This window comes from Galleria mellonella, unplaced genomic scaffold (genome assembly GCF_026898425.1).
Source record: "Galleria mellonella isolate WM207_F2 unplaced genomic scaffold, CSIRO_AGI_GalMel_v1 utg184, whole genome shotgun sequence".
NCBI classification, from domain to species: Eukaryota; Metazoa; Arthropoda; class Insecta; order Lepidoptera; family Pyralidae; genus Galleria; species Galleria mellonella.
Window position 1 is genome coordinate 8714959 of NW_026442025.1, and position 14254 is coordinate 8729212.

General features: G+C 28.8%; 2 protein-coding genes across 2 annotated transcripts in view; one reads left to right on the forward strand and one right to left on the reverse strand.

The window, feature by feature from the left end:
- Positions 1–2829: 2829 nt before the first annotated feature.
- Positions 2830–6405, reverse strand: LOC113512011 (40S ribosomal protein S16). The gene is made up of 5 exons (XM_026895758.3): positions 6308–6405; positions 6159–6203; positions 5202–5333; positions 4209–4323; positions 2830–3074 (listed from the first exon to the last, which is right to left on the reverse strand). Exons 1-5 carry the CDS (start codon positions 6323–6325, stop codon positions 2929–2931), a joined length of 456 nt encoding a protein of 151 aa, XP_026751559.2. The 5' UTR covers positions 6326–6405; the 3' UTR covers positions 2830–2928.
- Positions 6406–7222: 817 nt separating this feature from the next.
- LOC113512145 (uncharacterized) overlaps positions 7223–14254 on the forward strand; it is a 51841-nt gene continuing 44809 nt past the window's right edge. Inside the window, exon 1 of the mRNA XM_026895950.3 lies at positions 7223–7470. The gene's annotated coding sequence lies outside the window, so the exon portion shown is untranslated. The remainder of the gene's footprint in view (positions 7471–14254) is intronic.

Here is a 14254-nt window from a genome sequence, read left to right on the forward strand (position 1 = left end):
TATATATATATATATATATATATATATATATATATATATATATATATATATATATATATATATATATATATATAAGAAGTACACATAACGTATTTCCAAAAAATTTAAATATACAAATAAGCATTAGTTGATGCTAGTTGATGTTGCTATTTGCTGTATTCCAGATCTGTAATTTGCATTTTAATCTCTAAACATAGTCACAATAACGACATTAACTTTTCTTTGTAGAATAACATTATTAGCTTAACAAAATACCTCAATATGTACAAGAAATGAGGTATTGAGTTCCTATTCGTACGTCTGTAACATTATGCAGCTTAGCTATATGGGATGAAATCGAAATCATTAGCATTTTTTTTAAATCTACGAGTGAGTTTAAACATTTTTCTAAAAAAATATCGATCATACTCTTAGTCTTATGACTGACGAAAAATTAGAGCTTCCCATACCATTTTAGCTTTAGTTGGTAGCTGAATGCACCATGCTTGTAGAGAAAGACAGAGTGGTGTAATCGCCTATGATAACGGTATACAATGGAGAGAGCAGGGCATCAGTGATGGATGAAGCCTAATCAATTGGCAGATATCCCTCCTCTCCGGATGCGCTGTATGGGATATGGGAGTTGTTGTTGTTTATATCGGAAAGTTAAAATTTATTCTTTTTTTAGCCTCATATTTCTCTAAGAAAAATGTTCAGTTTCCTTGGGAAAAATGTTAATGTTTTCGATTCAGTCTGTATATCTGACCTACATTTTAATATAGATAAATAGGTATATTTTTAAAGTAATATCTGAAGATATTAAAGTGCTGTTAAGTGTGCCAAATTACTTACACTTAAATTATAAGTACCTAACAATATAAGTAAATATAACATGTTTTGCTAACACTTGGGTCTCCAAATGATCTGTTACTTTGTTTGATATTATAATGATATAATTTAATAAATAAGTAACTATTTTTATAAGAATTTAATAAAATGAAAGACATAACTATTTTTAATAATTAGTTTGTGCTAATCTAGATTTTAAGTTTGTTATTTTAATTGTAAAATAAAATCTCATAATAATAGTTAAGTAGTTACGTGCCCAATTCTCATCTGAAATATATAGATTATTTTGTGGGAAAATATAAAAATGCATTTTATTTGTAGTGAATTGGGTATTAATTTTGGTTTTGCAGTTGTTTTATATATATAATTTCGTTTATCAATATAATAGTTAAAATAATGAATCGCACTTTGATAATTCTGTCTTAATTTTTTTTATACCACTGAGGTAGCAAAAAAGCATACAGCTCACCTGTTGATAACTGTAACCAATGGCTGGTAAGCGTAGCCTATGAACACCTAAATATTTCTTGCCAATATATGAGGCTATTAATAAGTAGGAACTTTTACCAAAATTTGTGAAATTGTTCAGGACGTTAATTTAGTGATACCTTTTTTTTACTAAAAATGAGTAGTAGTCCAATCCAAGTATTTAGAATTATCAACAAAAGATGTCGACACCAGATTCAATATCTCGGTTTCCATATGAAATAACTGTTGTCACTTTAGTCCTCCTATCACAGAATATCAACAGCAGCCCTACCTACATTGACATCGTCAGTTACTTTTCAAGTGGTTATTAATACAAATTTTATACTTTCTAAAAGGCCTGATAAAATCGAAAAAAAACAATAAGTTAAATCATTTTAAGTAGGCATTCTTTTTAAATTATTTGCATTCGTAACATTAATATACAAAAAATGTTGGTTATTTTTATTAAGAAATTTTATAAAAATAACCACTTGATTATTTAACTATTTGAACCTAATATATAAGTAGTAAAACTAAGCTTTTCTAAAATCTATCTCCTAGTAAGTCCTCCATTATGGGTATGAATATTGATTGATGAAATAAAAATTTTCACTACAAAAATACTACTTCAATTGTAGCAAAATGCCACGTAACATATGCATAAAAAATGCATTTGAATTAAGAATTCCCTTCATTTTTCTCTTAAAAAATCTACTTTGACGTTATTTTCATATTTCTAAACGTCTCAAATATAGAATCTCTATACTATTTATAAAGATTTCAGTTGAAATTCAACAATCTTGATTCTAGTTGGTAAAGATGAACTGATCTCCAACAAATATACACACATATCTAGATCTGATAAGTTTTCTAGAGAAATTAATTAGATTTCCAAAAAATAACGCGCAATATATCGTCAGATTGTAATCTTTTGAAATATAACTGCTATATATGAAAAATTATCTTGAAATATTAGAGATAGTTGTATGACAACCAGCAATAGGTACGTTAATATGTAAACTTAACTATACAATTACAGCTTCTTTAATTAATTTCGAATTGTGTGAATTAACTCGTAAGAAATTGTTTTAAAATCTTATAACATTATCAAACATTGTTATTTGCATTTACATTTCATGTAAAGCCTACTCAAGTATGGAATAGTGTGGTAGCTTAACACATCTTAGTCCTCAGGAATGGCACGAAAGGTATCATAGGCGAAAAGACTTTGTTATGTCCATGGTACTGTTCGTATCTAAGTATAGGCAACAGTTACCGCTTTTCATCAGGTGGACCTTGATTGCCATTTTAAATTGCATAAATAAAAGCTATAAATTTGCAAGATATCCTATAGCAAAGGCCTCCCCGGCACTTCACCGTTATCCATGTTTGATAAGGCTTCAACGATTATTTAACATCATGTACTATTATAAAAATTAGGTATCACAAAAATGTGTTCAATTACACAACGCATTATTGCGTTGGGAATGGGAATATATAGCGATAATGGTAACTAAATTAAAAGAATTCAAACTGTTTTTATGATTTTTTATTATTTTAAAAACACCCAATGATATCGCACTGAGAGACAACAATCCAGTGTGATACCACTCGATGATAAACGCATAGGTATTATCGGTAAGATTTCTGGTATCTGGCGCGGGCACCTGGACCACCGAACTTCTTGGCTTCGCAGCGACGAGGATCGGCTACTAGCAAACTCCTGTCATATTGAACGAGAATGTCTTTGATCTCCTTCTTTGACGCCTCGTCTACATCTGGAATTAGATTAGTTTGTATGAGTATAGGATCTTAAAATATCAATATTAATTGAAAAGAATAAAATACTCTGTTACCAGAACTAGATGAAGAAGCCTTATCAATCTACATTTTGTACATTGATTGACATTGACTTTAGATGTAGTTTGTAAATATTTTTTATAACTTGGCAAACAAGCATACAGCTCGTCTGATGGTAAATGGACTCTGTAGCCTATAGATGCCTGCAACACTAGTTCCTAGTATTTTTTAAGCTATCGTAGAAAAAAGTAGGGCGACCCTGGGATGAAGTGACGACCACAAGTGTTGTAAAGAGTCAATGGATGCTAGTAGCGCGAGATCATACTTTGTGTCGAAATATGAGGAAAATCAGCAGTGAACAATAAATGTCATGTAACATGCTGATGGAAGTCTCCTTACATATACATAATGTTAATTAGTTAATAAATCTTTTTCTATTTATATTACAGGAACATAGATCACCACATTCACATACCTAACATTAGGCATTTTTTTAATTTACAGTGTGTTAAATGGTTTAAGTAAAACTGTAGTGTACACTTCAAACAAGCAAGATATTGATAATTCATGCCGTTTGGTAAATGTCACATTTGATCTCCTTTCTCTGAAATGACTGAATCACATGGAATGAGACAGCTTTGGAAAGAAAGGGACAAAATAATAAATTTAAGCTCATTCATATTACAAAATCTTAGTGTAACAAAATTCTTAGTTATAAAAATACTTAAGTCTTTTCCTTGGAAAATATAAAAATTTTTACATTTTTATTTTGACTATTACAAAACAAAGCTGGACATCTATACTCTAATGTCCATAATGTTGTAACTGTCTGTAGGTGACTGTTATCATTTTTCAGGTAAACAAAGTGACTATGCTATTGCAATTTGCATAAAATTGTGCCTCATTCTCACCTATTATTGCAGTCAAATATTTATAAATGCATGCTAAGTTCTGGTTTTAAAGTTGAGATACAATAGTGACATATCAAAAGCAAATGTTGTCTATGTGTTTATGCAGAACTGTGGCTATTAAAAAACTTCATGACTGCCCAAGACAGAGTAATATTTTTTGCTATTATATAGTACAATATTAAAGTAACATAAAAAACTTACATTTTTGATAGAATGCGATGAGTGCCTTCGAGATGGCTTGTCTGATTGCATACACCTGTGCCACATGACCACCACCCTTGACAGTCACTCTGATATCAACGCCAGAGAACTTTTCCTATAAACCATACAATAACCATATTAAAAAAGGTGCTATTTACTATATCCTATACATAATAATTTATAATAACAATCAGAACCCTTAATTTACTTCACATCCTAAGATGCTCAGGTTCGGAATAAGATTTAATCATCATGTACAATAATAATTATGATTTTAAAATAATACAACTCTGTTTAAGACAAATGAAGTAAAATGCATTAATAATAGGGCATATATTTGCTGTAAAACTATTTTCTAATACATAGCAAGCAAAACAATAAACTGGAAAAGATACAAAATTAATTTGTATGGTTTTAGAAAGTAAGACAATGAGGAAATTGCACTAATGTGAAAGCATCATCAGTAACACATACAAGAAGCAAACAAAATACAATTTTTTAACAATTTTATGTTTTTAAACATTATAATTTTATAAATATTTGCTGAATGAATCAATAAAAATCTTTTGACATATTTGCACATACCCTATTTTAATGAAAATATGTTAAGAAAAAACAAAACAAACTACAACTACAGTGTGCAAATCAAACAAATAAGTACATTAATGAGCATATTAAAATGTGAAATAAACATGCAGGGTTAAAGCAATAATACATGCACAATCTATCACTATCACAATTTGGTTAAAAAACTTTATCTTTTATTAATTTCATGATATGATAGCAGTTGCTAATATAAACTAATGGGTTCGGGCAGAGAATTATAATATTCAAGAGCAATTATAATATATAGCCTATATATTAATCAACAATTATTTTTTTTAATAGAACTAGCATAGTAAATAAGCTAATAGTCCAAACTGTGTTCTTATAATAAACAAGTATCCACATTACATATCCACACAGCACATTAATGTAATTTTACAAACTGACCTTTCCAAGCAATAAGATAGGCTCCTGCAATTTGTATTGGAGGAGACGGGGCTCCACAAGATCCAATGGGCGACCATTCACCCGAAGCACCCCACGGCCACGCTTGCAGTATGCAACTGCTGTGGCAGTTTTCTGAAATCAATAAAAATATACACAATTACCCACTTATTCATAAAAATAGCTCATACCTCTATTCTAGCTCTCTACTTAAAACAAACAAAACACTAATAATTAGTTTTTATAAATAAGAAAAATGTTATTTAACAGTTTATCAAGCCTTTCTCAATCCCAGTCTCGTAATTGGACCATTGTAAGAATATGTTTAGTATAACCCACCCTGATTAAGAAAAGGATGGCTTATATTTCTGCAAACTTTTAAAAGATCAAAACCAACTAGTTGATATCCAAATATATCCTCCATATTAGTAATAGGTGCAATATATCTATTATTGAATTCTAAATGGAAACTATTCAAATCAATAGTGTATCTAAGATAATTAATTGTAAACACAAATAGATATAATAACAATAAATAAATTTCTTAGCAATATATATATAGCGTTAGTTTTTATGTGAAGTATTTATCTACAAATCGTATTTTTATACTTAAATATAGAATATTCTAGGTTAAGTTTAAAGGTAAAAAAATATTGAGAAGCTATATTCGCGATGTTGTTGCCGTCTAGACCAACCAGAGGATAGCCATACAAGTTGGCTGGGAAGGCGGTAACTATGTTTTACCTTTCTTATATGTGCCCATTGTAAATATTAGGTTACAACAGCCAAGGCACGAAAGGAGTTAATGTTTGTAACTTTACAATGTCGCTTAGTATTTGTGAACATAAGTCTTTATAATAAAAATTTCTAAAATGAATATTACAAGTTATTATAGAATTATTTACAAAATAAAATATTGGAAACCGCCAGAAACACGTGGACGAACAAATTGGTACTCACTTTACGTCCGAATACTTGGACGGCCTGGATAGGTTCACGTCTCGCCTGAAAATAGGAAATAGTGAATTAATTTAGATAAAACAGGTACTTAAATTACTAGGGTTTTAACAATTTCGTTGTATATAAAATTCGATATAATGAAAACGCACCTCTTGCACGGCCGCCATTTTGACAGAGAAAGAAAGAATGATTGATGGAATTGAATGAATAAATGCTGACAATTTTTTTTTAGCAGAGAGCTAGTATTGCCATTACGCGATTAATAAACAGAATAAAAAAGGATATTGAAGAGATGGGAAGGATTTGATAATAGTGATTATGGACTTAAATTAAATATAAATGATTATAAATATAAATAAGATAAAAAATATAAATTATTGAAATGATTGAGAATTGAGTCAGTATTTGTATTCATCGTTTTGTTATTTTATCTCACGCAATTAGTTTTCAGTATAATAACCGAAATATTTATAATATTTTATAATATTACATAAGTGAATGTCATTATTTTTATATATTTTCTATAATATAATAATACAATTTTTCTAAAAGAATATGTGTATAAATCCGATGCGACATACAAATATTTATAACAACAGAACGTACAGAATTACAAATTAATAGTATGTTTTAATTCAGTAGTACAAAACATCAAAATATGATATAATTTTTGTACCAAAATACATATTCTGGCATCTCTATAGAAGATTTCGTCCATAGACTAAAATTATTCTATTCACACAACGTAGATTAGACCTATAAATTACCGACCGTAACTCAGACAAAAGTATATATTTATCTTTAAATTTAATATTAATATAAATCATCCCAATAATAACCTTTATTAATATTTTTCGTTTTAAATTACCAATAATATCACACCTACAACTATGAGATATACTGAATAAATAGTGCCACCTGGTAATTTCTTTTGGCAGCACTAGTATTCATGTCAAATAAAAATATATAGAAACTATTTCACACTAGAGGGAGCTTTTATTATAAAAGTAGTCTCTACAGTAAGCAACACAGAATCGTAAATGTTTGTTTTGTTTTGTATTCATTGAACGTAATCGCTTGTGTTGAGTCGTGCGGTATTCGATCGGTAGCGTACGAGTGCATAACAATGCGCTGCGAAAAATCTAACATTCCCGCGCGAGCTTAAACTATAGCAAAACAGTGTGAACAAAAATTGTTATAAAGAGAAATTTGTGCGTTATTGTTTTATATAATGAACACAGTTTGTGTTGAAACAATTTGAACTGGATTTTTGTATTCATCGCATAATTATCCTACACTTTTGCTTCACTTGGTAAGTTAGAATCTTAGATTATAGTTAGAATATTATTATATAATATTACCTAAATAAAATTAAGTTCCAAACAGTAATACAAAAATACTTAATACATGTTAACTAATTTAATAAGTACTTTAAGAGTACTCTTTATAACTACTTCTTGAACGATTTGTGTTAAGAGTTTGAGACTATGTGCTGTGTGTCACAAAAAACAATATGATTCATTTATTGGAATGTGGGTACTTCACTAGCTGGTAGTTATTAACGTAGGCACCTACGTTTTTTCATATTGTATTTTAGAAGGAAAACTGACTATTAAATTGACCAAGACTTATTACAGTTTAGAGTCAATTGTTCGAGTACCTATATTATATATATATATATATATATATATATATATATATATATATATATATATATATATATATATATATATAAATATACATATACAGCATGTAGCAAAAGCTACTAATTCCGATTCATCATTAAATTTATAAATAATAGTTTTTTATCACAAAATCTTTGCGTATAATAAAAATGTAAATTTTATATTTGTAAATAAGTATTTATTTAAATGTTAAAGAGAACAATTATTATTTTTTTTAATTAAGATAGGTAATTATTTGTAAAACAAATATAACATGTAATTCTATCTTTTTGTTAGAGTCTTAGTTAGATGGCACAAAATAACCAAGAAGCAATTTTACTGGATGCTTGATGAATTTGGTTTATTCTCAGTATTGAAAAAAAAAATACTTTCAGAATCTAAATATTATTGGAATACAACATTATAATAACTGCTGGTTATAAGGTAAATAATATGTTAAGTGATATTTAAACCAATTTACTTCAAACACTTATGATTATAAAACAGATACCAGCAATTCTACGGCATAGTCATGCATGATCAACATAAATATTCAGATTTATGAGAACTGTTGTATCGAACTTCCGCTGTGAAAAATTCCTGACAGCTTATATAAATGTTTGCCAGTACTGTTACCTACAATATATGTATAGCGTGTCACAGATAAATAAAACAATCTAAATTCAATATAAAACGTAATATATTTTTATTAAATTATTTATGTTATCATTTAAGTTTAAAAAAACATGATTGGCTTAGATTCGAAAATAATGTGAAAGGATATCACGTGATATCACACAATATCTTTTTTAAATATTTAGTTCAAGTTTTAGCTTAGTTTTACATTCCGTTATTAAATTGAGTCACTTCTAAAAAAGTAGGTACTTAATCAGCGAATCATAGACATAACATAGAATCATAGAATATTTACATGATAAAAGACAAAACTGGCATTGATAAAATTAAAATAAAAATTCATTTTTTTATTTGTTTTTTTTTTTTTTGTGCTTTCTCAGCACAATTCTGTCAACTACATAGGTGGTACCTAATAATGTTTGATGCACAGGATATAAATATTTTTAAATGAACATTTCCAATTAAGCGTTTAACGGTAAATCTTCATAATTACCTGACCAAGTTCCGCTCATAAACATTTTATTAGATTGTTATTATCGCCGTTTAGTTGTCAGTAATTGTAGTAATTTAGTTTTACTTACATTATTAATATTTAGTTAATTAGAAATAGGAATTCTCTTCAAATATTTAGTATATAATATATACTTATTAAAATAAAAATTTGCTCACAATTTAAATATTAATACAACATACAGAATTTTCTGTTTTACTCTAGGATTGACTGCTAAAAAATGCTTTTTAAACTTTTTATGATTGGTCAAAAAATATTATAAATAAATCATTATCATAGGTAATACATTTTTATAATAAATCATTGATTATACCAATTGTAAATTTCATAGAGCTTTCTAATTTTTTTTAAATAATATATAGCCTATGTTACTCGCTGGTAATGTAGCTTTCTATAGGTGCACAATTTTTAAAATCAATGAAGTAATTTTAAGATTATCCATTACAGTTTAATATACAAAAAATCAAATCTATTATTTATTATAATATTAGTTTTGATTATGATATTGCGGTATTATCATAAAAATAATTCCAACTGTATAAAAGTATTTTATACTTTTAGTATTGTTATTTATGTATATATTATACGTAGTAGTATATTAAAAATATAACTAATTCGATTTGTTCTGCTGTCACCTTGAAGATCACATCGATAGCGGACAAAAAGTTCGAACTGATGGAGTAAAAAAGTACTACACTCCGGTACAAAGATTATATAATTCACTACTTGTTGTATTATACAAAAAAAAAAAAATATCGGTACAGACGAATTTTTGTCATGATATCCACGTCTACGTTTTGCAATTCTACCACTCGTCATCGTTAATACACTACACTCATACTTAGGGTATCCAAAGGTAAAGGGTAGGGTAATCCAAATTATTAGTTCTCTCGTGAATATTCAGGCTAAAAAGAATTTCAGGTTTTTGTTGTTTAAAAGAAGTTTGAATTTAAATGAAGTTCCAGTTTGAAGTTGGTTTAAAGTTTTCAGAAGGGTTAATAAATTATAAAGTGATTGTGTATTCGTATATAAAGTTCCAAAAGGGATCGATGTAGCGCGCGTAAAGGTCAAAATTGGAGTTATGCCAAACGTACAGATGGACTGTATGCTTATTTGTCACAAAATGTGTTATAAAAAATAGCACTAGAATATCAGTGAGTAGTTTTTTTTTAAATCATATTTCTTTTATATTTAGTAAAATTAATGCAATTTACTATATATTTGTTTAAAAATGGAACTGTTTCGCCCATGAACCTCCCATGCGTTGCCATTCCTGAGGATTTTCTCTGTACCCAGTAAATTCACGCCATATCCCATCCTTCAAACCATGAAACACAGCTTCTGTGAAACACGATCCTGGTTTTATTGTTTTCAAATTCACATACCAAATTTGAAATGTTGCCGGTTTCGTTTTAATCTTATAATTCTAAAACATCAAATACATTTATTAGTTTAAACATTAAATATTATATATAATTATAATTTATATTACTAATAAATCAATCGAAAGGATGACATTAATAATCTAATCGACCTCTTCTCCAACTAATCAAAACATAATACTGAACTATTGGAATACCACCTTACATAATAAGAAAGTATTCATTAACTTAGTTTTTGGACATATCATTATTTATATAAAACTTGTTATACATAATATATCATTACATAACACATTATATTAGTTACACGTTATTAATGGTTGATGACACAGTAAAATATCCGTTCGTTCCGGATACTTAATTTTGCCAGTTTCTATGTGGTTTTGCTTTTGAAGACTATATTCAATCATTAATAAAGTTTATAAGGGTTGTGCCTACATAATTTTACAAAAAAAGTATGTATGTAAAATAACATTCGTAATAAACTTATTGTAATTTTTTTTTATACAACTTAGAATGGCAAACAAGCTGGCGACCCACCTGATGGAAAGTGTAACCATTGCCTATAGACATGAGCAGTACCATGAACAAAACAGAGTATACAGTTTTGCCCATGATACCCCCTTGCGTTGCACTTCCTGAGGACTAAGGTGTTATTCCTCTGTACCCTGTAAATTCACTGCCATATCCTACCCTTCAAACCGAAACAGAGCCATGCAAACACAACTGCTTTACGGTTAAAACATAAATAGGACAGAGGTATCCAAACAACTTTTGTAATAAGTCTCCGTCTGATATAAAATATTACTATGTTATATACAAAGTAACGCACCAATTTTACAAACTGTACACTTAAAATTAATTTGGAAATTCTTTTCGTATCTACCGCTATTTATTGCACTACAAAATCTAATTTAAAAAAGTTTAATTACTTTAATTAATTTTACATACAAACCTTCTGTAAAAATAACTCAATAATAGTGAAATGAAAAAAAAAAAAATGTGAATATGAAAACCTTTTATGTAGTTTTGAACTAAAACAGAAAATCAGGCGGGAACAACGACTGTTAAGTATATAGGTACATTTCTATTTAGCGGTCTGTCAATATAATATTCTTGCAACACTTGTAAATGTATATGGACGGACGATTAAGCTATGGCGGCGATTGTCCGACATAATCGAACCGTTTCGTGGCCGACATGCATCTATGTTGTCCGTAAGGCTTCCTGTGTTCGATGTACGTACCTGCTGCACTATCGATAGGGGTCAAGTAATCCGTTTAAGTCTCAAGTAGGCGAGCCTCGATTTCACATCTAATTTAATTTATAATTGACCACGCTTACAAATTGAACAAAGTAGTACGTCTCGTCGTAAATGTATAATTGAATTTATATAGCGACACTGTAAAGTTTGCTGTCATAATTCAAATACTTATTAATTTACATATTTTTCAATTATAATTTTAAGTAGATTTTTTTCTTTATAGCTATTAAAAATTATTAATAAGCATTGATAAATGACAACGATAAATTAAGTTACCAAATTTTTTTGATTAATACGCAATTTATTATAAAATACGTATATAAGATGATAATATGATGCACCGTGGACTTCACAGAATACATTGCCACGGTACCCTTCATATCAACATATTTTTATTTCTTTCCAGAGAATTGGAATGTTATGTGTGTCTCCATACTTCACTACCATGATCAATACAATAATGCAAACACAGCTGCGTGGCGGTAAATGAAGTTTTTATATAACTTGGAAATTTGAAGCACCAATCCACATCTGATGGAAAGTGGTAACCGTCGCCTGCAGTCATATCATTATGTATAATATCATCTCTAAGTTGTATTTAATACTAGCGCCTTGCCCCGGTTTCTCGCGGTTTTGTTTTATTATTATACTGTCCATATTATTCGCTGATAATACAGTATTCTATAAATGAAATAATCTTAAAATCATTTTTAAAAAACTAACATTATAAAACTTCATTTTATAATGTTAGTTTAGATACGTTGAATGCGATTTAAGTGACTTCAAAACATTGTCTTGTTGTATTGAATTTATAGTCGTAAGAAAACTAAAATATTGAACTTCAATGCTTAATTAAGCAAAAATAAAAACGTTAGCTCGACAGTAATGATGTTGTAATTCAATTATAGAAAAAACAAAGTGGCACATGTTATGTTGACGTTTGAGATGTTCTGCTAGTACAGAATACGAATTAGATACGATACAAAGTTATTACTTCGTGTTATTCTCTTGGGACAAGATTGACGTAATTAAGTTTTTATTAAAACTCCGTATCCCTTGGACTTGTTGTATCAAGGTTGAATCAAATCACTGATTTAATAATATACTTCTCAAAGGCAATTAAAAGTATTTCCTATTGTAATTTCAAATATTATTCAAGAGAAGAAGGTTTATAATTCGACTGTATTTTATATTTTCGCTAATTCTGAATCGATTTAAATAACATCATAATCGATAGTGTTCATTTTCTCCTGTATTGTTTATATAATTTGCGTTCCTGTATTGTTGCATGTAGCAGTTTTTTCTTTAGAACAAAATCATAAATTAATCTATTTCTGTACCATATAAATATAATAAAACATATTTCTTTAATTATCCCCGTAATGGGAGGGCCTACATATAACAGTGAACAGGTAACTGCTAATATGAATTAATGTTTAAATGAATATTTCTTGAATCCTAAAATCAGTATTATAATAGACATTGACAATTCCGCTCAAATCGCACATCGCTCAAAATATCCATTAGTGTAACCCAAGTTTTACAACGGCAATTAAAAATCAATGGAACATGATCTCGTAAGATTATGCCAGTCACTTGAATCTTATGAACTTTATAAATGCAAATAGCAATTCAGAACATGTTTTAGTATCACTTTACAGGAGCTAAACGCCTTTAAATCTAACACTCGTGTAATAAAGTTGGAAAAATATTGTCTTTGGTATCAGTGCAAGTAAATGCATTTACATTCATTTTAAATTACTAAGGCTTCGTTTAATGTGATTAGATGCACGAGCCACACGTTGCACGATAGTGGAAGCTTTACAAATGTACTAACATGCAGATTTTTATTAAGTCCATTATTTAAATAGGCCCATTCGTAATTATTTCTATTCTAGCTTCTGTAGGAAATAAAATGTATGATTTTCTTTCACAAAAAAATCGCCTTTTAATTAGATAGATAGAATTTTTAGAACCTTCTTACTGACATGACAATACTAAGTTATTGAATTCTAGTGTCACTCCACCCGATGTTAGATTACACGGTCTTTTGGTAAACTCACAAGGCGAAACGGATAAGATAAACAAGCAATTGAAATGTTTTAACCTTATATTTTTGATATCTCTGATTTCAGCGCACATTCTAAAGATATTGGATTGTTTACATACTTACTTTGTTTATTAAATACTACTTTAATTAATACCTTAGCCTATGCTGAAAAAACTGACAAATGTTTGAGATTGCGTAAAAATAACTAATACCAATTTGAAGAAAAAATCTTTCACATTTAAGTAGAAATAAAAATTGTATTTGGCAAAGCTGGTTTATACCGACCCGTTATTGGTACTTACTATTAACTATTCCGTCTATCCGTGTAATGGGTAAAAATATTCCTACCTCGTTATGTAGATAAAGATAGTTATTTAGTCCTGTTCTTAGAATAAAACTGTTCAAGAGACAATAAATCCTCTAATAGTGCACCTCGAGGCTCGTTTAGAGGAATTCATAGTGGGATACTTTCGAATTCCATAAGATAAATGCTAACGGGATGATGCAATATCGTTTTAGGGTCCCATACCCAACTATAAACACATTCGATATGTTTATAGTGCAGTCGACATTCTTTAGTATTTCTCCT

Excerpts from the sequence above, each read along its gene's own strand:
- LOC113512011 (XM_026895758.3), bottom strand. Across the intron at positions 5,334-6,158 it reads TCCAAGTATTCGGACGTAAA|AAAACTGCCACAGCAGTTGC; the intron begins GTGAGTACCAAT and ends TATTGATTTCAG. Across the intron at positions 4,324-5,201 it reads CTATCTTATTGCTTGGAAAG|GAAAAGTTCTCTGGCGTTGA; the intron begins GTCAGTTTGTAA and ends TATGGTTTATAG.